The following is a 27,239-nucleotide window of genomic DNA, read 5'->3' as shown; positions in this document are numbered from 1 at the left end:
CGACGTTTCGATCGCAAAACAAGCTTGTGTTGCGATCAAAACGTCATAGTTTTTTTTTGTTATTTTCTTTGTTATTTTCTTTGAACCTATCGACGTGACTTTACCGAAAGATCCAAGGAATATGAATTCCTGCAGTCAGAGAGAGCTTCAAGTCAAGATTTAAGCTGCTGCAGTTAGACTCGGTTGCATCACGCAAACAACAGCTGAAGTATCACATGCGACCACTTTCATCGCGCGTGATAATTCATCGTCAGCAGCAGTGGGTTCAGATTAAAACAAATGTTGAGAACGCCACGACATGGCATGATCACGTATGTATGCACGTATGTTGAACTTCTTTCGCGTCGTACGTAGCCAACCTTGCTAATTGGAGGTGCGGAGGAAAGACAACAAACGAAACACAAAAAGCAGTTACATGGAAATGGCTTTTCTATTTAGTTTGAAAGTGCATAGCCCCAGTGGTTTCCTAATATCGGAAGAGCATTCCAGATGGCTTGCACAAGCGCTGATAAAGCCTAGACAGTAGCGCGGCATCGTGAGGCCTTAAAGAAAAACGAGCCGTCTGCCTTCTGTCACACAATCATGATGCGGTGATATGAAACTCTTAAGAGCAAAGTTTTTGTTTACGTGAGTTGCGTTTTTTTCTCTTCTTCCCAGTCGGCCGCTGCCAACGAAGGCTGCAGGACAAACGCGCGTGGCCGGCTGCCGAGTTGTGTTTGGCAGCCAAGAGGTTATCTTTGGGTTTTAAAAACAAAACTAAATCGAAGCACATCACCGGTGGTGCGAGTCCGCTCCTCACCTGGGACTCCTGTTGTTGAGGCTCAGCGTGATCTCGTTGACACAGCTTGGGTGCGACATCACCAGGTTGAAGCCAGACTGCAAATAAACGAAAACAAAGTCAGTCAACTCGCTGACCGTGTTTTGGGACTTGGGCGCAAATTGTTAGGGGGCGGGGGGGGGGGGTGATAAATAATCAGTGGTAGTTGGATCTGACAGCTCATTCAGATGACCTCTGTGAATAAGCAAAGTATCTCAAATAAATCACACTATGGACATATTTTCCAGAAAGTGTCACAATGCGAATGTGGATTTTTGTTTTGTTTTACCTACCACTGTCTCAGAGCTACCGGCGAAGATGAAAGCCACCCCCATACACATTTGGCCAGGGAGAATAACATATATATTAACTTTTTGTACATATAAAAGATACGCAGTTGACATCATTTGACAGATTTTGTGATAATTGTCAGCCGTTTTGTCAGTCCACCGCTGAATAAATGTCTCCCCCATGCCTTTCAGCCACGGGGTTTGCTTGAACATTCTTCGCGAATTCAGAAGCTTTATTTATCCTGGAGAAATCCGATGAGCTATGAAGCTCTTTTTCACACATGTCCAGTACTCTACACCAATGGCCAATGCAAGATGGTTGCAGGGGTAGGGTCCAACACCGGTTCAGACATCGCTCGCCGCTCACGTTAGCCGTGGCCAGGAATCAAACTTGGGTCTCTGGGTCCGTAGCACAGTGAGCGAACCACGGCGTCGACACTCCACCCCTAATGTGACGGGATAGTCAAGCTTTCGCGCAAAAGGCGGTTCTCACCAGCACGTGATGCTTTGGTGTTTTCTGCTTTTCGGTGGAACATTTGTTCTTACCAACCTATGAATCGGGCCCTTAAGTGTTTTGCAAGGGGGGTGCATGTCGTGATGGAGCGAGCACCTGTGCTTGGGGTGGGCCCCAGCACTTGCCTGGTAGTTCATGATGGCACGCAGGCACATGATGCACACGTGGACGTCATCCTGGCTCACGGCCTTTTGGTTGCGGAAGGTCCACCGGCGGTTGAGCGTGTTGTGCCTGGCGGTGAGAGTTGCAAGTCAATCACAGCAAGCTGCACGTTGCGCGTGCAAAGGCGGCGGGGGTGGTGGTGGGGGAGGGGGGGTGATGAGTCGTCACTTTATTCCCTGCGGCACCGTCCTAGGTGCTCTGTTATTCTTAACCGTGACTTTAATGCCACTGGAGTCACGCATGTTCAGCACCCTGGTACAGAATCAAGAGTTTGTTTTTTATTTATCTTGGTGAAATACCATGAGCTTTTTCACAGATGTCCAGTAGGGGCCGGTCAGAAAGTTACAACAACAATACAAAAACACGATAGCTACTTACAACCCTGGCCCCAACTTAAAAAAAAACTTACAGATGCAAGGCTACATCCCATTGTTCTCATCTCCTGTTTGGTCACCAGGAGGCAACGGTGGATGAAAACTCCAAATGTGTAAGCATGCATTTCTGTAAAGCTGTGTGTGCCTGTGTGTTCGCGAGCTTGTGAGGAGCGGTAGTGTAGTGGTTAGCGCGCTGCACCACAAACTCAGCAACCTGAGTTCGAACCCCGCTCACGGTCAACAGCGACGATTATTTGAACCAGACGTGGGCCTCCCAAAGGTTGACTCAGCCTCAAATGAGTGCCTGGTGCGATCTGTAAACATCACCATTTTGGAGCCAAAGGTGCTGGCCACCCACCCCCTCGTGTGCCGTGCCGGCTTATGTAGGGGATATATTTGTCTTCTGTATGCTTCGCTCAAGTCTATGATACGCTATTGGAAATTTTAGGGCAACTGTCGACAGGAATCATGACTGACAAACGTGGATAAATCCGCTCAGATCAGGGACAGGTCACATAACAACCCGAGGTATGTGCTTTGTCGGTCAATCACTGTTTTTCAAAGTACACTTCTCAACAAATCATCTACAGCGTAGACTGAGAACTCCACCGGCTCTACGCCACTGCCCGCACAAAAACACCAAAGTTTCTCAGGGTAAAAACAAATAATTACCAGCAATAACTGCCAGCGATGACTGCCCTAAAATAGGCCTCGTTGGCCCTCGCCGTAAGATCGTGCTACGTTGTGAGCAACCCGCACTCAGTCCCGGCTCATCCACCGCAGCGAGCAGCGAGAGGCTTGCTACCGGTTGCAGTTTGGCATCCCGAGATAATTAACCGACGTCGCAGCACACGGACGTCAGTTCTGGCGAGACAACGCGAGCCAGGCGCCCTACTGGGTCCGAGCCCCGGTGCCAGTGTCAGCGCTCTCGCGGCCTCTCCGCGGGGTGACCGCAGTACCGCAGCAGCAGTTGCTTGGCCGCGCGGGACACGCTGCTGGCGGCGGAGGTGAGGCCGCCGCCGCTGGATTCGTGCTCCGCGTCCTCGTCGACGGCGCCGTCCAGCGACTTCTGCCTCTCGGCCATCGACGGCGTCGCGCCGCTGTCCGTGGTGGCCGCGGCGGCATCGTCGTAGCTACAAAATGTTGGAACGACGAGAGAGGCGGTGGGGAGGAACGGCGGGACACGTGTGCGGGGAGACTCCGGCGCAAGAGACGCGGGGACTCAACACCTATGGTGGTTGCACGGATGGTCGACTGAAATTACCTTCGGCGGTCTTGTACCCTGCCAAGGTGGCGGGGATGGGGGGGGGGTAGAAGCAATAAGTTGCGCCGCGTCCTCGCTAAGCCCCCCCCGGACGCGGCGGGGGGGGGGGGCTTAGCGGGAGAATGACGCGGGCCGATGCGAAGCAGTGATCGTTGTCAATTAGAGAGAGGAAGAATTCCGACGACTGACGGAATAAAATGAGAGAGAGAGAGAAAAGGTGTCGTCGGCCGGGCATACGGTGGAGCATGCGAGCGCACAGACGACGCGCATCTGGAGGCCTCGAACGGGCTGGCGATTACGTGCAGGCATCGCCCGTTCGCTCCCTCCTGATGCGCGCACGTTCACGGCAACGGCACAAAGAGAACGTCCAGAGCACGCCGTGCGGTGGACTTCGGCCTTGTCCCGGAGATCCAGCAAAGAAACGCAGAGAAGTGAAAAAAAAATGTATGATCTATGATCTATGCCGCTTGTCATAGGAGACTAAAATAGCAAAGATAAATATCATCGGCCGAAAGAGGAAACGAACACAAGAGGATGTCACCAGCTGAAGTCGTCGATGTCATCATCAACATCGCCAGCTGATGATCATCGCTCCAAAGATGGAGAAATGAAAGCCGCTCGTGGAATCGGCCGTGCCTGCCAACGAGACGGTCCGGGCAGCCCTTCATCCAGCAGTGGATAAATCACGGATTAATGAAAAGAGCGAGCGCTGCTAACTTAGAAGCAAGGCACAATAAGAAGAGCAACCCTGTGGTTAGATGTTGTGTACTTAGCAATGCTGTGCGTATGCGCTGCGTGGTTTGGAGTGCATCCAGCCAGGTGGCTCAGCGGTAGAGCAAGCGGCTCACGATCAGAAAATCGCGAGTTCAAATCATCCCGGTTGGGGTCGATCAATTGCGTATCACTTGGTGGAGAAGTCAACGGTGGTTGTCTTATAGATGACCTCCACCCCGCTGTAGGATGTGGAACTTAACCAATGGCTCGGGGCTGTAGATGGGAGGTGAGCACTGCTTCAATGCTCATTTGGAGCAGGCAGCCACTTTTGCATGGTCAGGATATGGGTTTGCAAAGCGTTGAAGACGTGGTTATGGGGTCCGCGAAGTGGAGCGTTGAGAGAAGGAGGAGGAGGTGTAAAGAACGAGCTTCCGTTAAACAAACAAAACCTAGTAACTCACGTGCCGGAGCTCTGCGTGTGGCACAGGTAATCCACGAGCACGTCCAGTCCCCGGTTCTCCTCGTTCAGAAACTCCCTCACCCACCTGGGCAAGAAGAGAGGGGTAGGGGGCCCCGCGCGGCGCGGTGTGAACGCACGACAGGGGGACAACCGCGGCTCGCGCGCGTAAGAGTCTCGCTCTCGGACAACGTCAAGGAGACGCGAGTCACGTGCACTGAGGATGGAGAACCGCTGGGTGTTCTCTGGATAGTCCAGTTGCTACCCCACAGGTGACATTCACTCGGTGGGGAATTGACGAAACATCCTAACGAAGGGTCGATCTGGAAGAAAAAAAAACATATCTTTTTGAGGCTTTATTGTAGTAAAGATTATCATAATAACGATAATGATAATTGGAAGCGCAAAAGCCAGGAGGTGTGATGAGTCTGTGTGTTTGCTCGGTAGATTAAATTTGACTGGATAATAAATGTTGTGAAATTGCTTTTGATTGTTTTGTTGTACGGCAAAATAAGCACGGTGTTCCTTATTGCGGTGTGATTAGATGAGAGATTAAACACATGTGTAGGCAGTAATTAAATGAAAATAAGAAAAGCACCTAAATAAATAAGCAAGCAATACGGGAAGGATGCGCATTGTCTGCTAATTTATTTAATAATAAATCACTTTCCTTACGCTATTGGTCATGAATTTTAATTTGCTCACTAAAATAATACTCTTCCGTTTACTATTGTGCGTGGGTTTTCAGTTCCAAAATCTCAGTAGGTTATTTACAAGATAGACAAGCAGACGACACATCTGCTGCCCATATCCATCCCTCCACACGTAAAAAACCGATTGCATCATCCCGCGGCCTTCTGGAAGAGATTATTTTTTTTATTTAGATTATTTAAACACATCACATCGGCTACACGGCATTCTGCGAGTTATTTAATTATACATTTATATTTTTAAAAACACATTCCATCGGCCACACAGCCTTCTGGGAGACATTGACCTGCTCTTGTTGTTTTTATTATTATTATTATTATTGTAAGATATTTTCTTCATCACGGATGACCGCGGCACGTGTACGCAGAACGACGAGTGGGTGCGAGCGGGACGTGGCCGAGTGGCCTCCAACTCGGCACGAGCCACTCACCCAATGTGGTTCGTGCGCAGAGAGATTTCGATCTCGCGCAACACCTGCGTCGACTCTTGCACTCGCCTCTTGAACTGCAACGAGAAAACCCATCGGCACATTCACCGCACTGTACGCACGTGCGTATGTTGAACTTCATTCGCGCCGTACGTGGCCAACCGCGCTAATCGGAGGTGCGTACGCGCGCACACAGGTTGTACATCGCGCGCACATGAGTGTGTATTCACGTGGGCAGCCTGTGTTTGCGTCAGTCCACTAGTGGACGAGGGCTTTCCTGCCCCTTGTGGGTCGAGAGGGAAACTTAACCAAACTTCACCACGCGATGCGAACTGCTGCTGTGTCACAAACATTGCGCAAGTTGGGTCTACGTCAAGTTGACGCAGAGCTTGCGTGTCTGTTGAGCGGTGTTCATCTCCGTTGGTGATGCTGAGCCGGTGGTGTTCACGTGACGGGGGGGGGGGGGGTCAGCGTCCCAATAGAACAGCGACGATTGAATCCACGCAAAGCGATTCGTATTTTATTGACCCCCGAAGTGTTGTTAATCGGTAAAAAGACCCTCGACTTGGAACCAAACTCACAACCGTACAATGGTGAGTCAAGCCGCTCTGCTTTTGCAGCGCCTGGATTGATATGCATTTGAATTAAAAAGAAAGTAGATATTTTTGTTGTATCACTCAGAGGTGGTAAAAAAAAAAACAATCCCATTGCTTTTGAGCATCTGGTCATCGTTGTTGGACGGCACCTCGGAGAGCAGGGATTACAACAATAATATTGCACAGCGCACATGGTTGCCAACCTGTGGTCTGCGGAACCGGTGAACAAATCTGTAAACGACGAGGGAAGCCCATCGTCGTGAAACCATGAACAACAAACAAACAACAACGATGTGCTAACGTGTGTACAAAGCACTCAGCCTTTGTGCACACTGAAACACCACCGAGCCCTTTTCTTAAAAGCAGCTCCTGAAGAAGTGCATCGTTGTCCTGTCGTGCTACGCCACCGTCAAAGGGCATTTTCAGCAAAACGTGGCCGACTGACGCGACCGCCGGTGGTCTCCCAAGGCCACGGTAAGTGGTCCGCGGAATTGCTGCAGATACGTTTTTTGAAATACAGTAAATGTCAATCTTTATTTTAGGTGCCACTATCGCCCTTAATAAAGTAGGCATCGGTGCTCATTGCAGCAGAACGGGAACGATACAGGGGGCATAGAGCAACAGAAATGGAAAGAGAAACCCGATACATGTGTATATATGTCACCCATTGTGATATGCAGTATTCCATCGTTATTCGCGTATGATAAGTTCAGAAGATGCTCGTGAAGAGCAAATTTCACGGATAACGATAGTGGCATAAGAAAACCTTTTCTCTCATTATTTTATCTCCCACCACTCTATCCCATCACTTAATCTCATTATTTATTTTATAATCCCTCTCTCTCGATGCAGTCGTGTAGAGTTGCAGATACAATTCGCATATAGCGATTTCATATCGCAAGTTCGCGAATAACGATGGAACACTGCATATACATACCACAAAACATATTTTTAGCACATGGTGGCCCACAACCATCTGTCGAGGGTTGACGGTAACCCACGGGTCCAGAGAGTGGCAACCACGTCCACGGACGATAGAGCTATGCCGTGGGCATGTCGAGGGCGGTGCCCGGGTGCCGAATGTCGCCCATGGTTGGCGCGAGTGTGGGGGGCACGGTGGTGGGGGAGGGGGAGGCAAGTCACCTTGCGAGCCATGCTGAACTCCATGTGGCTCTTGAGCTGCTGGATGTAGGTGTGCGGCGGGTTCTTCACCTGGAATCGCTCCTGAGAACAAAAACGAGCGAACACAACGGTGCTCACGCACCCGCACCTCCGATTAGCATGGTTGGCCTACGCACTGTGCGAACGAAGTTCAACAAACACACATGCGTGCATACGCACATACGCAGATCTCATCCAAAACACGACCATGCCCTCCGGTCCCGCAACCATATCTTCACGTAATGTGTGTATATATGTATAGGGCCTTCATCAAAGGCGTCTTACAGAAAATTAACGATGGGTACGCATTAATGTAGTGGTGAAGATTCGGTGAATAAATAGACGATAGGAAGTCATGGGCGAACCCGTGATGCGTGAATTAAGGAAAATAAAAATTGATGACATCAACTGACGATGACCGGATTAGATGGATGGATGGGGAATGAGTGCTCGCCATGGAGAGAGACTATCAAGAGGGAGCAGGAGTGTCGTGATTAGAAGAGATTACTGGGTCGTGGAGTGAGCTGTGGAAAAAAAAAGTTAGTTTTGAGGGAGTAGCGGAAAGTAGTGAGCTAAGACGACCGCTTGGATGTGCATTGAACTTCTTTTGTATCGTACGTTAGCCAACCGTGCTAATCGGAGGTTCGGAGGGGGGGGGGGGGGGGGGGAAGGACAACAAACTAAACACAAAAAGCTATTGAAAAGAAAATCGTTGTCAATCTAGATTTAAATCTAGATTTAAAAGTGCATAGCTCCAGTGGCTTCCTAATATGGGATTGAAGAACGTTTCAGATGGCTGCAGAAGCGCACGTAAAAGCACGTGATGCAGCGACCATTTTTTTTATTCGATGGCACGCCAAAGGCCGCTGCTGCGAGGATGACCGTGAGAGTTTGCGTGATGATGGTTTATGCTCCTTGACGAGATCACCAAGGTATTGTGGTTCATTTGTGGCAAGCACTTTGTGCGTAATGAGTGCGACCCTATAATGTATTCTTGCAGCAACTGGAAGGCAATGCAGCTCAGTGAGCACCGGATGGGCACGGTCGAATCTTGAAGTACCCGTCGCGACACAGGAGAACGAACTACACAGACAAAAAAACTGTTCTAAAGAAGTGAGTTTTCAATCTACATTATTTAAAAGTGGAGAGCTCCCAGTGGCTTCCCAGTAAGGTCTTAATGTGGAGGGCAAGTTAAGAGATGCCGTGGGGAAGCTGCAAATCTCGGCATCATCTTCCAAGGGCTCCCGCAGGCATCACGTAGCAATCGTAGATGGCCGCCTATTTGTTCTTGAAGATCAGAATTCACACATTTCAGAATTCACACATTTCATAATTCACACATTTCAGAATTCACACATTTAATAATTCACACATTTCAGAATTCACACATTTCAGAATTCACACATTTCAGAATTCATACATTTCAGAATTCATACATTTCAGAAATATCCACGTAAAAATGTCATGTTTAAAAATGAAATAACGGACATCACATTGACCCAATTTCGTGAGACAATGCATCTCACTGGGCTTTCACTTGTATGTGTGGGAGGACAGCAAACTGAACACAAAAAGCAGTTCTAAAGAAATGAGTTTTCCATCGAGATTTTAAAACATCTTAACAGACTGTAGGGGCAAGTGCTGTGAGCGAGCACCTATGAAGGTCGGAACGGCACACGAGGGGGTGGGTGGCCAGCACCACACCCCTCCGCTATTGTCTCCCCAGTGGCGATGTTAACACACCGCACCAGGTACTCATTTGAGGCTGAGTTAGCCTGGGGGAGGCCCAGGACCAGTTCAGATAATCGTCACTGCTGTTAGCTGTGAGCAAAAATCGAACCCGGCTCGCTAGGTTCGTAGCGCAGCACGCTAACCGTTGCTCCACCGCTCCGTCTTCACGTTTATGGTCATTCGGGATGGCGGCGCGCAGTGAAGACAAGGCGACTCCCCACCTGGTCGCAGACGAGCTCCCATTTCTTCTCGACGTCGTAATCTTGCAGCAGCTGTGCTTTGTCCGGTGGCAGGTTCATAGAATTCTGCAAAAGAAAAGCGGTGACGCAGCGCCGTCATTTATCGCCTCGCCGTGTCTCATGTCAAACCAGATAAAGGTTTATCTTGCCTTCACGGCTTCTCCCCCCAGTCGGGCATTGCTTGTTAAGATCATCTATGAGGGCATTCAGGCACCCCCACCCCTCCCTTCCCCCCCTTTTAATCCCCCCCCCCATTCCCATCCTTCCCCTCGAGGCGTTATCCGAGTTAAAGAAGTAGACACAAGGGATTTAGAGTTCATTGAAACACATAGGCAGGTTCAAAATATAAAAAAGTTGGTAATATTCATTGTACTTGGCATTGTTTTCCCAACATACTGGTGGCAATTCCCACGCATGTCCTCTGCGTGTACCTGAATCGTCTGTTCGATTAAAAAAAAAACTACTTTTGGAAGACGATAACAAAGTTAGCCTGCGGGCTTGGAGCTCGACGAAGCGAAATATATCTCAGTGATAGTCATGGCTGCATTGTGTCGTGCAGTTTCCAAAACGTTCACACCCGTCGAGGACAGGTCACGCGTTCCCAAACCCTCGTCTCACACGCGCGGTAATACACGGCTGTGTTTAGCAGGTTCGTGAAACAAAAAAGAGCTTCGCAACTCATCGGATTTCTTCAAGTCTAAATAAAAATTCCGATTCTGAATACAGGTCGCGGGGAACGCCGCAGCAGTTTTTCACTTCACGGAGTTTGTGTCAAGGAACAGAGGCTTGACTCGACAAGGCCCTCCTCTCTACTACTGTCTCATTCTGAACATCTTAAAGACCACGTGAGCTTTGGACTACAGGGCTTGCAAATGCACGCAGTTGGAGAACGGACTTCCACAAGTCTTCCTGCTTTCTCTCACCCAGAGCAGAAGCAGTAGGGCACTTGTTCGCGCGTTGCAGCAGTAAGTCACGAACTTGACGGAACGGTTCTGGGACATGGGTCCCAGGGCTTCTGAGATGAATTGCAGAGTGAGCAAGAATATCGCTCAAGCATCAGGGCTCCCGAAATTAACATCGCAAGTTCATTGCACTTAATGGCTATCATCACAACTCACCACCATTCCCTCTGGCCGTGGGCAAATGAGAACCACCTGGTGAAAAATCGCTTGGGTTTTAAATCAACGTTGGTTTTCCAAAGGAGGGACTAGGCCCGCTCCGTGGGAATGTGGGGTTGTCGCCACTGACGTTGGGACCACCAGAGGACGTGAACGTTAAACGAGGCTCGTTTTGAGTGCAGAGACGCCGAACGAAATGAACTGGAGGCCCCTTTACGACACCCCCTCTGCAGACGCGAGGGTTCAGGTGGCCGTAGGGAAGCGAATGATTAGTATCAGCCAGATGCGAGGCACGTGGCTGACTTGTTCCATTGTACGGCACGTGTGCATGCATGTTGAATGCCCTTTCTCACCGTACGTAGCCAACCAAAAAAGCAGTTCTAAACAAATGGGTGTGTCAATCTAGATGACGATTTTAAAGTGCAGAGCTCCAGTGGATTCCTAATATCGGAAAGGAAGAGCGTTCCAGACGGCCGCAGAAGCGCGCGATGCGGTGACCGTCTTTGTTCGATGGCCAGCCAGAAGCTTCGGTGGGAGGGGGTGGGGGTGGGGGGTGCAGCGCTGTGTTTGTGTTCACGCCGAGGTCGGTGAGGTAGCAAGACAGCTTCAGCAGAAGCCACCAGAGGCCACCACGCGGCGGTGGAAGCAAAACGTCGCGCAGTTTACAAAACCAAAACCCAGGTGTGCACGTTTTGCATCAAAATGCCGAGTCTTCTACTAAAAAAAACTATCAACACATGCGTCATCAAACGCTGCCTTAAAAGGAATATATATTTACGGGAAAAAAATGTTCTGCAACAGGTGTCGGCTTTGTGTGATGCTTGCGGGTTTAGGCCTCAACTCCTATATCCACAGTAGGGTTGCTAAAAATGAGAATAATAACTATGTTAAGTTTGTGTTTCATACAGCGTTGCCGTTCATGCAAATTGCACTTCGCAAATGCTAAGACGAGCGGGAAGGCACCGGCGGGCAAGTGACGAGCCGACGCTACCAACAATTGTCCAAGCTCTGCCGTCCACTCTCTCTCTATATATACATATCAAGGTGTTTCTATCCGGTTAATGAGCGTTAATACGTGTGGGAAGAATCTGCAGCACACGGAGAAAACCCAACGACATCAACCGGTATAGTTTTCATAACGGATTACCGCTTCCAAAAAGTCACGAAATGGTCATCAATTTTCGGTGTAATTCTAGGAATGAACGCGTTGATTGGCACACGTGGAGCTACAAAAACCGCACTCCGCTAGAAAGCTAAAAGCGCAGCCCTGCAGTTGCTGACTCGCTCGCTATCGCCACCGCCGGCAGAAAGGGGCTCCACTAGAGGGAGCTCCAGAGGAATTGTGGCCTACTCATCCACTTGGAGCGGACATCTAGGGAGAGGTGGGAGCACCCACACTTTAGGCCACCACACGCACGAACACACGGTCGACTAATTTGGGTGTGCCCTCTGGGTGGACAGAGGCGCGGGAGTGGCGAGGGGGGGCGGGTGTAAGAAAACTTCCACGTTATTTTGTCTGCCGCTCGTGGAGGATTGAGTGGGAAATGGGACGAACTCCGGAGTGCGAGTTCCAGCGAGCATGCTGACCGTTACTCCGCCGAGGCAGCAAACCTTCGTTTGCTCGGTTCATGAAGCTAAACACGCCACGTGGAGGGCAAGAGACGTTTATTCACGTGCGGCTACAACCGACGGTAACCAGGATTTTTACCGGTTGCTTTTTCTTTTAGTTCATTCGGTTAACCGGCAGTGGAGAGAGAAACTAAAACTATTCTAGCGACTCTAATCTCGAGTGCCACCTGCCAATTCACCCTTCCTGCCATCTCTCGCCCCCACCCCCCCGATCCCAACCACCAACTTTCATAACGCGCGTGCTCTATGCGCGTTTACCAAACCAGAGTTCCTCAACAACAGCTGCCTCCGATGGAAACGTTCATCGACACTTAGATAAAGTTTAAAACACATCTAAACGATCTAAAAAAAAGTACGGTGTTCGCTTGAACACACTCCCACACACCGTGTACTTTTGACTTGCAATAATCCTCTAAACGCTTCAGTTCGCCAGGTGCACGCTTGTAAGTGCAATGTATTATAAGTCGAGCATTCATGGGGAAAATACATATAAATGCTGCCAAAGGAAACAAAACGATGGACATTTTCACGTAGCTAATTTTTTTCGCCTAGACATGTAAATAGATCATTGCCCGGCCTCTGTCAGTCCACTGCTGGATGGAGGCCTCTCTATCCATGCCACGCTGGTCACGTCCCACGGACGAGTCCAGCGTCTCCCTCCACGCTTTCGGATAAAAAGGCGGAGGTGTCACCTTTCGCGAACGGACGTTGAACAGCGCTGTCTGCGAGCACGCTCGAGCTTTGCTGTGGAGCAGTTGAACATTTTTAATCTCTCGGTAAGACCACCGCCGACGTCGATTTCCCCACGCAAACAGTAACTCGTTTAAGGAACCCCAGAAGGGGTATGACGGGCTGAAGTGGCCCAAGAACTGGCCACAGTCCCCACAGCACAATGCCACTCAGCCAGCTTACGGGAACGGTTTCCACGTGCTGGCGTACAAAGAAACATTCCGCGGGAGCTCGCAGAATATCTCACGATAACCGATGAGAGGGAAGAAGCCACATGCATTCCCTTTCATGGTGTAGGAGTGTGCATTAATATATTAATGTACGTGTTGAAATTATTTCGCACTGTACGTGTAGCCAACCGTGCTGATCGAAGGTGCGGGAGAAGGACAACAAACTAAACACAAAAAGCAGTTGAGAAAAAAAAAGAGTTTTCAATCTCGATTTAAAAGTGCATGGCTCCGGTGGCTTCCAAATATCGGAAGAGCGTTCCCGACGGGCGCAGAGGCGCATCTGAAAGCACGCGGTGCGGTAACCGATGGCCAGCCAAAACAACTGTCATTAAAAAAAACATTCAATGAGTTTTAACGACCCAGGAAGACGTACATATTTCCCAAGCGGCTCCCTCGTAAAGAGAACGATTCCTTGGAAAACCAGGAAAACCATCACACGTGGCAACCCTCTGGCTGCCACGCCGCGCTTCCCGTGGCGCTCCCCGCGCGCAGCGACAGGAGGGAGGAAGTGGAAGAGGAGGAGGAGGAGGTGGAGGTTCTACTCCGGTTCCCGCGTGAAACGCAGAACTCGGCTGGTTTCCCTAGCGACCAAAGTTTACCCAAACAAAAAACCGCGACGGCGATACGCCGTGTCGTCAACATTCGTTTTGAAACGCCAACAGCCGAACGTCGACCGCACCCGCATTTGCACCTGGCTCCTAAATGCGAGCGGGGTCTTTTTTTTTAAGCCCGGAGTAATTATTTAGTTGCAATATCCGGTTCGGTTAAACGTTAATGTTCTTACATCCCCAGAGGTCGTTGTGGATTGGCAGAAAAGTGAAGCAGCATCGCGCGGCGCTTTCAGGTGGCGCTTCTGCGGCCGTCTGGAACGCTCTCCCTTCCGATGTTTGGAAGCCACTGGAGCAATGCACTTTTGAAACATCATCTAGATTGACAAACTCATTTCTTTCGAACTGCTTTGTTGTGTTTAGTGTTGTTGTCCTTCTCCCGCACCTCCGATTAGCACGGTTGGCTACGTATGGTGCGAAAGAAGTCCAACACACGAGGAAACGTATTGTCTGTCCGTTGCAAAATAATGACACACCTACAATAATAATTGCGCCCGTGATGTTGGACAAATACGGATTGCACTGAGCTCGAGCATCACAAATTTCGCCGAGAACGTTGCGAAGTTCAAATGCCTCCGAATCAAATTCCAATCGACCTTTCCACTCGTGCCTCCAAAAAAGTGAATAAAGTGAGCTTCACTCTGTAAGGCAGTCGTCGCCCTGTTGAGAGAGACAAGGGCTTTGCCCTCGTCGTGTGGAATTCCCGCCGCTGACTCAGCCCCACCGATTGGAAAGTGGGCACCACCCGACTCTCGCTTGAGCAGGGAGACTCATCCATTTATTCTACCGCTGGCTCACAGGAGTCCTCAAGGCACCGAATAACAATTTCCAAAGCACACAAAGCGCCCTCACAATAGGAAACAAAATACGTTGTGATACTGCATTGACAGTGCTGCACACACACAAATAACGAAAAAAAACTCAACACATCTCCGGCAATGCTCTTTATTAAGTGCTATGAATAAAGTCTACTGCCCGAAACGTCACATATTTTTTTTCCTTTTAATGCCCCGCAGTGTTATTGACGTATCTGTTGAGTTTTTGTATTATTATTATTTGTGCCATCACTGTGAATGCAGACTGGTCTTCCGCCAAAAGGGGAATTCTCCGATGAGCCTGAGAAGTCGAACATTGGACGTTGGTCTCGCCAGAGAGGTCACCTCAAATAACGTGTCTTACAACAACAACAACGACAAATCCCCAAACAGTATCCCAGTTCCGTTATGCTGAACGGCCCGTGCGTCAGCAGTCTGTAGAAGTTTTAAATACAGCAGCTGCGGCATGCGTTATCTGGAACCACACTCGCACACACAGCGTTCTTCGCTCGGGGCTGGCTAACTGGCCCTAAAGCTCTCGCCCAAGCCGACACTGTTTTTCCAACCGTATTCCTGACTAAATGAGACGTCACAACGAGATCAAGTTGACATTCTCCACGAAATGGTGACAAAAAAATCACTCGGCGGCACATGCAACCGGGGTATTACACGGTGCTCTCTCTCTTTCTCCGAGCACTACAGGACACCTGGTGCTCAGCGCCTATGTAGCTCAGCTCCATGGAGTCCGGTTTCACTCCACCACCTCTCCCTTGCCCTCTCCATCGACTGCACGGACACGCCGCTGACACTTCCATACCGCTACCTGCAAAATCTTGTTTTCCCATCGTTCATTACGATGACATCTTCAGATGTATAATACAAGCATCTGCTTCACAGTGTCTCTGTATGTGTTTTTGTGTTTCATGTCGTGACAGGAGGCGATGGAAGGTGTTGGCTCTCTCGTTTTGCTCTGGGGGGGGTTACTTTTGGTTGTTTTTGCTCTGACTACCATTTGCTTCATCGCTTTAACTTTTCTTTCGGTGATTATCCGTGTCATGTTGATGACCCAGGTCACTCGTGCGTATTTGAATTGATCGATTGCGTATTCGATGCGATTGTTTACCGGCTAAGATCAAAATAGTTTCGTTTTATTTGTAGATTTTTAAAAAAAAAAGTGATTTGCTCATCTTTTCCCTGAACTTTGCACTCCCATCGTGTTTGTGTACTGTTTGTTGTTGTTGTGACGTTCTGATTCCCGTGCCTCCTACTGGACACGACTGAAAAAGAGCTTCATAGCTCACCGGATTCCTCCTGCAGTTAATATACATATAACGATTATGATCGATTGCATTTGCTTACTTTATATATATAATTAATTTTTTACATTTATGTATTTTAATTAGTAGTTTTTTTTCTTTCTGATCGATTGTATTCGTCCACGCTTGAATGGAACATTCAGCAGTCATGCTGCTTTACAATAAAACAAGTAACTCAGGACTTCGATTAAAACGAGGAAGTCACAGAAGCAAATACATCGTGAGATTGCGCACGAAACAAATTGGAGGAAAACAACATTTTAATAGTACAGGCAACGCTGGCGAAGCGTAGCGTAAACATAACGCCGAGGCTTATTTAACCACACGTGTAAGAAAAGGGACATCTTCAAATTAAGGAGGGGATGCAATGAGGCCAGGTGGTAAATGAGACTATGCTTGTCTCCCGAGCTCCCATCTGGTTAAAAGAAAAACACAAAAACGTTATTTGTCTGTGCTGCCTTGGAATCAAATCGTACAATTTTCTCTCACGCTGCGTTCAAAATATCACGCGGCACGTGGGGGACAGTAAGAGGAAGGCGCCGTGTGAGCTTCATCAATTATCGATTCTGAGCTTAACATCTAAACTCTATATGGAAGCACTCAATTTGTCTCGGGATACCATTCTGGAAACCACAAACTATCGGACGAGAACAACTTAAAACAAAAGGGACGTCAATGTGAAACGATGCTGCATTGCACCGCACTCCTACCGTTCCACAGCTGTTGTTTTTTCTTCCAGTTTTTACTCAGAGACTGAAACGAATTAAGGCGCACGGATGAAGTTTGCGAAAAACCAGCAACGAGCGCTTAACCCCGTTAGGTCCAGCTGCGTTGAGCGAGTGGAAGAGAGCCGGCCAACCGGAGCCGCACAGCTGTACCACTGTGCTTCCTTCCACGATACCTCGGGTTCCTTCCCGTTCCCTGGCTTTTCCCATAAGACCTCCCACAACCGGCTTCCCAAGAGGACCAGCACGGACGCGAGCACGCTGCGTTTGTCTTCGCGTCGAAAATGTTTGCGGGACATTTGTGAACGGGTGTTTGTTAAACACACAAACAAAAATCCCGGATTATAAACAATTCGCCGGGGTGACTGCCAATGCGAAGATCGCATCGCGTTCGGTGGAGATGTGAGCGCCGCTATTTGGTATCACTTCTAACCCAGAAGGAGGAGCTCGTACGTGTTCTTAGTTATTCACGGATGAATGCGAGGAAACGCGATGAATTTGAACGCCACCTCAGGTTTGCTCCTCTTATCCGCAACAGGACGCGGACGATTGGATGAGTTTCGTGATTCGGCGAGTTTACTGTTGGTTGACAAATCTGCGGATAAGCCGGATAATAAGATGACATTCGTCACCGCTAAAAGGTGATCCGTTTCATTTGGAGAAAAAAGGATGGATAACAGGAAGAATCGCGACGCGGATAATAGAAGTCTTTGTGGATATAATGGACGGGGTTCGAATATGGGAAGAAGCAGATAATAGGGCCTAATTTAGGCAGGGCGTCACTGCATTGAGAACGCCGTGGAGTTGAACAAACTCACGCCATCAGTTCTGTTTTACATTATTGCATGCGTGCAACGTTGGACTTCTATCGCACCGTACGCAGCTAACCGTGCCAAGCGGAGGTTGGCACTCAAGTACCTCATCTTACCGTCGCCCTAGATGAGCGTTGGCCATGTGTGTGTGTGGTTTTTTTTTAATGTGCAAAAAAATAGAAAGAGAGAGAAGGGCGCGGGCCGACTTACTCGTTTCTGGTATTTGCGGCTAAACTCCTTTTCCTGCTCCACGCTGAGCTGTGTGGCACTCACTCAGGAACTTACTCAGAAACTTTACGGCTCACGACCCCCCCCCCCCCTTATCAATCGCTGCCACCTGCTCAGAGAAAGATTAAAAAAACCCTCCACAGCGCCATTTACCACTGCAGCTCTCGCAGGCCCAGAGCCTCTACCACTCCCTTCCCTCTGCCAGACGGCTCACCACTGCTTCCGCAGGGCCAGTGACAGCACCAGAGACAAGGACGCCCCGTGTAAGCCTTGACACGATGTGTTTTTGGGGCAAGTGCTGCTGGTGGCTAGCACCTCCGATGTGCACGATTGGCTACGTACGGTACGAAGAAAGGCACAAACGTGTGAAGTCCGGAACGGCACACAAGGGGATGGTTGGTTAACACCACGCCCGGCCGCCTTTGTCTACCTTAGTGGCGATGTTTACACACTGCTCCAGGTACTCATTTGAGGGTGAGTCGACCTAGGGCTAAAACCCAGGAACGGTTCAGATAATCGTTACTGGTGTTGTTGGCCGTGAGCAAGAATTGAACCCGGGTGGCCGGGTTCAAAGGGCAGCGTGCTAACCGCTGCCCCACCACTCCAGCCACCGATAGACCTGCAGCAGGAGGTGTCTAAACAAAACACGTTTTTTTGTCACCAGCTAATGCTCACTGAGCTATATAACTCAACGAAGCGGCTTATGTTGACAGTTCTAGACGCCAAACACTCTAAACGCATGTTGATTGTGAATGTTTTTGGAAAAACTGGAGTTTCCCAAAGAAAAAAATCGACGCGACCACGGGGAGAGTGACATGCAACCTCCAACTATACAGGCATTTATGAAGGTTGGGATCGAACTCACGACCTCCTGTACTCCTGGCGAGGTAATTAACATCTCGCCACCGTGGCTAGATGTTAGCCTGTGCACTGTCGGTAGCCTGTGCACTGCATTTTGTGTGCGTGGTGTGAGCGTGGTTCTTGACGTGGGCCCTAGAATAAGGAATTAAATGAGGCCCCCCTCCTGAACAATTTCCATCCCTCTGCTGCGTGGCCCAACTCCTGGGTCCCTCTGGCCGGTGGGGCGGACCCTGGTACAGTTGCACCGCCTGCACACTCAATACCCACTGCCTGTGTGCATTAACACGACGCACACGAGTGTTCCACCACTTGTTCAAATAACTTGCCTATGCCATTTGCAGCGTTAAGTCATGGATGAATGCTGTTTTACTTCCCCATTTACCATTTTAAATAACACGCAATGTTCTGTGTTATATCACGAACAATTAAACGTATATGAGTTGTTTGTTTAATTTGGATGTAAAAGAGGCTTAGACACCTAGCCCTGTGTGTAATAATTTTTCCAAAAAAACATTCCATAGAATTGTTAATGAAGTAGGTTTCAGCATGTTTAATTTAAAGCAATACATTAACCAATAATCTATAGAATTAAAAAAAGTATGATCATTTGAAATCAATACTACTGTCTATAGATATTGCTCCTATCGTTATGGTCACGATATACATATATAGATCTAATACGAGGATGCAATAGTTTTGCATTTATTGGATGAATCCAAATAATTCTCAAAGGGTAGCCTGTCATCCCACGAAATTTTCGAACTTCAGCTTTCACAAATTGCATAATTGAACAGCAATTGACTTATCGTCATGGCCCTCAAACATTGCTAATTTGAGAATTATCATCGCAAAAAGAAAAAAAGCCGATCCAAAATATTTACTTAAAAGCAGTAATACAAATGTGATGGCAATCATAAAACAATGGTGTGATGTAGCTGCCGGTCTCTTCATAGCATTGTGCGCGCGCACGTGTCCGCCTGTGTCGGACGCGGCTCATGTCCAACCACGACTCTCTTGCAACGAGGGCAGTGCAACAACAGGAAATTACACACCAACCCAAGAGCCCTCAACCGAGCTTCCCACATCCACTTTATATCAGGCGCTCTCAGGATATAATCAACAGCCATGTGAGCTCATTGGACACATTCGAAGGCCACAATTCAAAACTCGCCACCGTAGAAGGCCTACTACAGAAGAAGTTACGTTAACGTGCCCTGCTCCAGCGAGCCGGTGGGCGACACTCAAGCCCGCGGGAGGTTATCGTCGTCGGGCATGATCAGGGTTCGCCAACCAAAAATAACAAGAAGAGACATTTTTTTCGAATTCTGTAAAAAAAATAACTTCAATAATTCAAGAGCCGCAATGCAATGTGAATGACGTCACGAATTCCGTCCTCCCCCCATTGATGTCGCCATCTCCCACGATAATGCGATGCGATGGAATCCACCGAAGCATCTGCTCAAGAGTTGATGTCATCTCCTCCAGGTGGACGTCCTCTCAGACGCGTTCAATTCCGCGGCTGCCACTCCGTAATTAGTCTTGACCATCGGCCATCGTCAACCCCCCCCCCCCTAATCTGGCTGTCGCGTGGTCTACTCAAGCCCAACTTACGCTCACCGTTCCAGAGTTTCCCGTGACAGAATTTCCATTCTGATCATGAGGCACGTGGTCAGGGGGATGGGGGCGGAGGTGGGTGGGCCAGTCCCAACGTAGGCCAGCCACTAAATTTCCCACAAGGCCGTATTCATTATGTTTTTTTTTATCAACCTATCCCAGTTGACCTTCTGATTGTGAGTTGAGCGCCGTATATTTAATAAAGGCAGCACGGAGAGCTTGGACATACTGGGTGTGGCCCGTTCCCCCTTCGACGCGCCACACACTGGAGCCGACCGTCAGTGGGTCGTTGCGGTGGCCACAAAACCATGGCCTTTGCCGCATCCGTGCGACTCACGCTCGCGTCCGCCACAAGGCCAAAGGGCTCTGCCAATCAACCGCGTATCAGTGCACGCCTCGCGCTTGACGTGTCACGAGCATCTCGCCTCAACAGTAAAATCTTGAATGATGTACTTAGCAATTTGTACTCATATACTTTATTTTTTTTACTTAAGCGACTTGCTTAACTCATCTAAAGTTTGTACTCCTATACGCTTCTGTATTGTTTATTGTTGTAACTTTCTGATTCCACATCTACTGGACATCCGTGAAAAAAGATCTTGATAGCTTATCGGATTCTTCCAGTCTCAATAAAGATTCTGATTCTGGTATAATATTTGGCATGTTTGCGTTTTACTAAATAATTTCCCCCCCCACCCCCCCCCTCTAATTTTTATCCCGAATGTTTAATCGGCATCATGTCACGAGAGGAAGAATCCACTGGGATCGCTCACAAAGCAATGCAACCCCTCGACTTAGAGAATGGCCCATGGAAGTAGATATCACAGAGCTACATCGGAGATCAATTCCAGTGACCCCTGGTTCACGCAGCACATTCCCATTCTCGCTGCCATTTGAAAGCCAAACAAATATTTAAATTTTCAGAGTTGGAATGTTTGCAGTCATTGATGACAGAGCTAAGCTCATCAACTCACCATAGTTGAGAGCCCGGCTTAGTCACGAGGTGGCTGCCTGGATTTACAGCCGGGTTATAAGCGGTTGTCAGCTCGGCACTCTGACACACTTAACCGCTTAATGTCAAAACAGATTGAGTTGTGATTTCACGCCTTAGGCGAGCGTTTGCTGTTTTTTTTTTTATAAACTTCCTTTTGTAGCTTCATCATGAATTCTCTTTCATAGATCCCAACACACGCCTTGTAAAATGGCCAATTAACGCTCTGCGCAGAATTTGACTGCTAAGAATGTCCACGAAATATAAATCTTTTTTTGCAGATGAGCCACGCGGTGTACGTATATTAGGATAATCAGAAGCAAAAAAAACATCTCCACGCTCAAGAAGAGGTGAACTGTCTCATCAACAGCGTACACGTCTTATCTGCCAACAAAATTAACCCCTCCATGCACGGTGCAACACACACACACACGCCGTATTTATCGGCCTTAAGTGCAAACATTTGAAACCCATTTGTATCGATTTCACATTTGACTTAATGCATTTTCTTCGTGGGGCTATTTTAGCCTGCGGAGAGGCATTACCGTTATTGATGAATCTTCTGTCAAAGCATCGTTCACCATCTGGCTCTGGGTCATGCAAAGGCTGTAAACATGCGAATGATGAAACATGGGTAAACTAGTAATTTCATATCTTCTTCAACGGATTGCCATTAAGTAAGATACACATTCTAGTGAGCATATTCCAGAGTAGGTTTGTGACAACGTTAATGGCTAAGGTGATATCACTCTTGGCATTTGCGAGCACAGGAAAGTGGAAATATTTATAAGTCACCCTTAACATTTGCAGCGCTTAACCTCCACCAATGGAAGTTCAACCCCGATGCAGCTTGGAGAGCTGAATGGAGTTCAAGAGAACTCACGAACAAACACCTTGTTGAGAAAGACACAAAGCACAAGATCCCCTGGGCTTGATCTTCCAAGAAGCTCATGATCCACCCTAAAACCGGATCCACACAAGCCATGGCAGTAGATGCAGATACCTGATGCGCACATGGTAAATTTAAAACAATCCAGTGTGCGACTGCGGTCATCCAGAACAAAGCGTAGCACAACGTAATAACGACACAATGTCCGGTCCACACACACGAAGGAGACGTCACGGCGATGATGATGCACCGCTCCGCTGTTCCTAACGCGGTTGGCTGGCTTGATCAGGTGAATGTCAAATTGTAGTTGTCGCTCTGCATCGACACCAGCAGCCACTCGACATGACAAGAAGAAGAAAAATAATAAGATACAAGAAGCATCTGCAGCGGTGGCGTAGGAGGAGAGAAAGAGCCGGGAGGATCCACAAAGTGGCACGAGAGAATCGACAGTTCCATAATAGAGGGTTTTTTTGGGGTTAGATCGTGTAAATGTACAAATCTTGTGTCGTTAAAACCCGCCATCACCCCACACAGCCAACTTGTAAGGGCTGTCACGTAAACAGAACGTGGCCAATTCGTCACTAGTACAGCACCACCGGTGTGTTGGAGAGCCAAGGCACAACGTTAACAATCTGAGCGCGACGTTTCGCCAAGTAATTACAACCAGCTTCATCAGGCGACAGCCAGATTTGTGGAGAAGTCCACGTGTTTCGCTCCTTGAAAACAGAGGGGTAGATGTGGTTTGAATAAACACTGCTGCCAGGCAGCGAAGGACGGGCGAAACATCACTGCCTCTGAGGCTGAGAGTCCCTCGCGATGCCTTTAGGGGCCGTCCATAAATGACGTCACGCCATTTTGGCCGATTTTTGACCCCTCCCCCCCCATCGTCACACGGCGTGACAAAAAGTCAGACCCCCCCCCTCAAATATGACGTCACAAATCTCTACCCCCCCTCCCCCCCAAAAAAATATATAAAACATGCTTCAAATCGCTTTAAACTATTGTCATTGTAGTGCGTATTTAATGTGGCGCTGCACTCTGATGTTGTAGGAGAAAACATTGATCAAAAAGTATATTTAATTAAGTAGAACGTGATTTAAAGCTTTCGTGCCTGCCGGAATTCAAATTCTTGGTTCTTTCGGTAAAGTCACACCTGATGATGATTGCTTGTGTTGCAGTCGAAACGTCGTGAGAATTTTATTATTTTATATTTTTATTATTTTATTGTTTCCCTTCTACGTGACTTTACCGACGGAACCAAGAATATAAGTAGAACGTGTTGTTAATATTTATTTAAAGTTGCGCATTTTGACGTGACGTCACATTTCTCAACCCCCCCCCCCCTCTCGTCACACATCGTCCAAAATGTCTGACCCCCCCCCCCCTAGGTGCGTGACGTCATTTATGAACGGCCCCTTATTCAGAAGCGGCGCACACGACGTCAGACTCCCGCGTAGCGAGGTTACATTGGTCGTGGGGGGCTCCTCGCAGCAAGTGGAAACAATGACCCACGCACAAAAAAATGGAAAATATTTTTTACATTGAAAATTGCCCGAGGAAAGATACGATTTATTGACTCATGAAGCTGTATTTATTTGTTTTAAGCAGAGTGGGCGAAAGTTATTTTTTGCATCCAGTTAGCCTTGATTTTAATATGCTAATTAAAATGTCTGTAGCGATCCACCACCCCTCCCCAAACTCAGTGATTTCGATGAAATGTCACAATTGAGGTTTGAAGAAATGTTCATATCTACTGGGTGTGTTGCGCTGAATTATAGCTCCTCGCCTTACTCCATAGGCGGCATGAACCCATACCGTACGACATATATACAGCACATCAAACTACATTATTTCTCACACACGAGATGTTACGTATGTGCTTCGGGAGCTAAATGCACTAATCGGCGAATAGATGCGTCGTTCCATACGGAGCTAATTTGCCGTGCAAAGTAGTTTTAATTTCAGAATGATGAGATGCAATAGGATTGAGATGTATACATCATCATGTTAATGCGACTGCATCCCAAGAAGCCGTACGAAAAGCTGGCCGCGAGTGAACGATTGAGTGAAAGAGTTGACGAACGAATCAATGAATGAAGGAGCCGATGAGTCAATGTAGGAATTTGCGATTGAGTCACGGAACGGGCAACGTTTGGGGCAGGTCCATGTGCGTGTCGTGTTTGTGTTGTGCCGATGTTTTACCCCACTGCCATGGGATATAACCAATCCAGCGGGGGGAGGAGGGGGTGTCGAGTGGTTTTGGAAGTTTGAAGGTGAAATTGTTGAGGATTGTGATCGCTTTCCAAGCGAAGAAACCTATCACTGCGTGGAAACGCCGGTTCACTGTCGCGAAAGCACAATGATGCAATGACCTCAAACTCTAAATGGAGCAAAAATATTTTAATCTCTGATCCATGCAGCACATAGCCATTGCGGGTAATATGCATTGACCGCTGGTGACCAACTCAGATCGAGGCGTCGACTAAAACTTTTGCTGTGTGTTCAAAAGTGTAACTTACAGGATTTGGAAATGTTGAAAATTGCGATTGTTTTTCAAGGGAAGCTGAACTAATGTGCAATATATATATACACAAGCACACACTGTATCAATATTACAGGTGTTAGACATTGTTCCTGCCATTGCAATTACTCTTCTTCTGTTGTACGTCGCGTGAAAACAAGCAACAGACTACCAATTATAATGTTAATGTTCTAAGCCATTCCACGGCATCCGTGGTAGCGGAGTGAACTGGAGTCCCACGTGATTCCCATCGGAGCACGCGGACTTGTGTTGGGCAGTCGTCAACGATCGATCAGCCATCTCACTCATATCCTAGAGCAGTGTGGTTCTTAGTCTTCTTGTTCTTCTTCATAACCTGGGGTGAACGCACCCCCTGGGGGTGCGAGATGCCCTTTCTGGGGGTGCGAGACATGGCCCGATCTTTTTAGAAGGTAAATCGTCGAAAAGACAAATCAAGCAGGGGCACGTGAGTGCAACGTTCTCTCTTTCCTCAAACCCTTTTCTATTTATTGACAGCATGCATTTGTCTAGCGATTGGGAACCAAAGGGGTTGCACGGCAACCGTTAAAGATCACGGAATGAGTAACGATCGGGGCAGGTTGCATGTGTGTGTTGGTTTTGTTGTGCCGATGTGGCACCCAACTTGCCATGGAAATGGAACCGATCCAGCGTCGTAGAGAATACCCCAAAATCGCGGCGACGATTTCATCCGAAACGCGACTTGGCGGGTGGCTAAACAGACGTGGGTGCTGACGATGTGTTTTTGTTTCCATTGGTTCCAAGCGACACCCGCCCTCGTGACCGCGCGGTTGACTCGCGATCCGTCACTGTCTCTGATTTCGCCAGAATTTACCCACAGCGTCCAGAATATCACGAGAGCACGGGTGGTGTTGGTGGGAGGGGGCGGGGGGGGAGTAAGTCCCTCTCATTAACACATCACGCACTGCGCTGATTAATGCAATGGACTCCACGAGTCCCATTAACGTGTTACCTTCATTAGAGGTCACCGTCATTTGCTTAACTCGTTACCTTGCCATTAAAAAGTATATTCTGATAGCCCCACTTGTTCTCAACGACGCAGCATTTATACAGGACAGTTATACGTTTGTATGCACGTGGATCTTCTTTCGCACCCTACGTAGGCAACCTCGCGAATTGGAGGTGCAGGGGAAAGACAACCAACTAAACACATTTAGTGTGACTTCCTTGTGTGCAACACTGCGCGACAAAACAAGGAAGTGTGGGCAAGATACGCAACAGTAAATGTGCAACAACGGTCGATATACGTCCCTCGGTCAACACTTGGGTTTGATTGAGGACCCACGTCAAATAGTCCACAGGAAGGACGGTGAATTGCCCAGTAGGTTCACTCGGGAGGGTCAGTCGGCTCACTGCAGAAGGGTTATCGTGCCACCCAGAGTCAGGCAATGACGTCTGGTCTCTAGGCAGTAGTCAGTGGGGTCACCACAGGTTGGTCAAATGGTCACACAGGAGAACCATCGTGTCACTGGGAGGTGGCCACATTAAAAAAAAAGTTAACGGGTCACACAAGAAAGTAACTTGCCCACCATTTAAAATGATGTGGTGACCCAGGATAGTTGATGAGTCACTGAAAATGACGAGGATGATACAGATGATGACACTGCTGCTACCGATGATGATCATGATGATGCTAATGACAAGGATGATGATACTCGTGCTGCTGGTGCTGCTGCTGACGTTGTGATGCTACTGATTAAAAAATAACATACCACGACGAGCATTATACATTGCTGCTGATAACGATGTTGCTGATGATGCTGATGATGACGGTGATGATGCCGGGTGGAAAATTCCAGGCAGCAGCATCACGGATGGATCAAATAGTCACCCATGCCACTCAACGCGTCACTTGCGGCGATCACTCCGACACCAGCGAGACATCAAAACAATCAAACCACGAGGGTCTAGAGGCGGGCTGGGGGGGGCGAGGGGGGTCCCTTATCAGGATCGATCCAGGGGGAGGGGGGGGAGGGGTCATCGAGGGGAACCCCATGGGGCACTTACCAGCACGGCAGCGAAGCGCATCTCCAGCTCCTCCTCGCTGGGCATGGGCAGGCGAGGAGGCGGCTGCCCATGGAGAACCCGGGGCTCCGGGGCAGCGCTGCCCTGCAGGGCGTCCACGCTCCCTGCGTTCCCCATGGCTGGATGCCGAATCACCTCGTCCGGCCCGCGTGGGTCCTTTAGATATCGCCGGCTCTCCACGAAGTCTCTCTCTCTCTCTCTGCCGCTTTGCTCTTCCTTCTGGACGCCCTGGTGGTCTCTCCTGCTCCCCGCCCGCCCGTCACCCCCAGGTTAAAGTCGGGGTCGCGTCGTCACGGCAGCTCGCCCATTCTGCCCTTGCTCGGCTGTGGAGGAGGAGGAGGAGGTGACGCCTCCTGAGCCGCGTGTAGTGACGAGCGGAAAGCGGCGTCACAGGGAGCGGGCGGGACCATCGCTCCTGCCTTGGTGGATACACTTGAGTGGGGGGCCCGCGGTGCGTGTCCTCGTGAGACCACGCGTAGCAGTGTCCGTCACTTATTTTCAGGGGGGGGGGGGGCTCCGTTAGGCGGCTTTGATGCCGTTGTTAATATTCTCGTGTGCGTCGTACAGGTGCGAGCCGGACAAGGCGAACGGTCAAAGTAGCTGCACACTCCAGCGACTAAAAGTGTCCAAAT

At 48.8% G+C, this 27,239-nt stretch overlaps 1 protein-coding gene across 1 annotated transcript in view; it reads right to left on the bottom strand.

Moving 5' to 3' along the window:
- The window catches only part of LOC116949534 (formin-like protein 2), a 59,837-nt gene extending 32,852 nt beyond the window's left edge, over positions 1–26,985 (bottom strand). The window contains exons 1-8 of the mRNA XM_032966950.2: positions 26,590–26,985; positions 9,440–9,523; positions 7,470–7,550; positions 5,734–5,807; positions 4,597–4,680; positions 3,117–3,290; positions 1,747–1,852; positions 800–876 (exon numbers count right to left, since the gene is read on the bottom strand). Coding sequence (XP_032822841.2) covers positions 800–876; positions 1,747–1,852; positions 3,117–3,290; positions 4,597–4,680; positions 5,734–5,807; positions 7,470–7,550; positions 9,440–9,523; positions 26,590–26,724 — 815 coding nt within the window. The 5' untranslated portion in view covers positions 26,725–26,985. The remainder of the gene's footprint in view (positions 1–799; positions 877–1,746; positions 1,853–3,116; positions 3,291–4,596; positions 4,681–5,733; positions 5,808–7,469; positions 7,551–9,439; positions 9,524–26,589) is intronic.
- Positions 26,986–27,239: the final 254 nt, after the last annotated feature.

The sequence above is a fragment of the Petromyzon marinus genome, chromosome 2, assembly GCF_048934315.1.
Source record: "Petromyzon marinus isolate PM22_M1 ecotype Great Lakes invasive population chromosome 2, UKy_Petmar_22M1.pri1.0, whole genome shotgun sequence".
In the NCBI taxonomy this organism is placed as follows: domain Eukaryota; kingdom Metazoa; phylum Chordata; class Hyperoartia; order Petromyzontiformes; family Petromyzontidae; genus Petromyzon; species Petromyzon marinus.
Note: the sequence above shows the minus strand (reverse complement) of the source record. Positions and strands in the feature narration are given on the sequence as shown.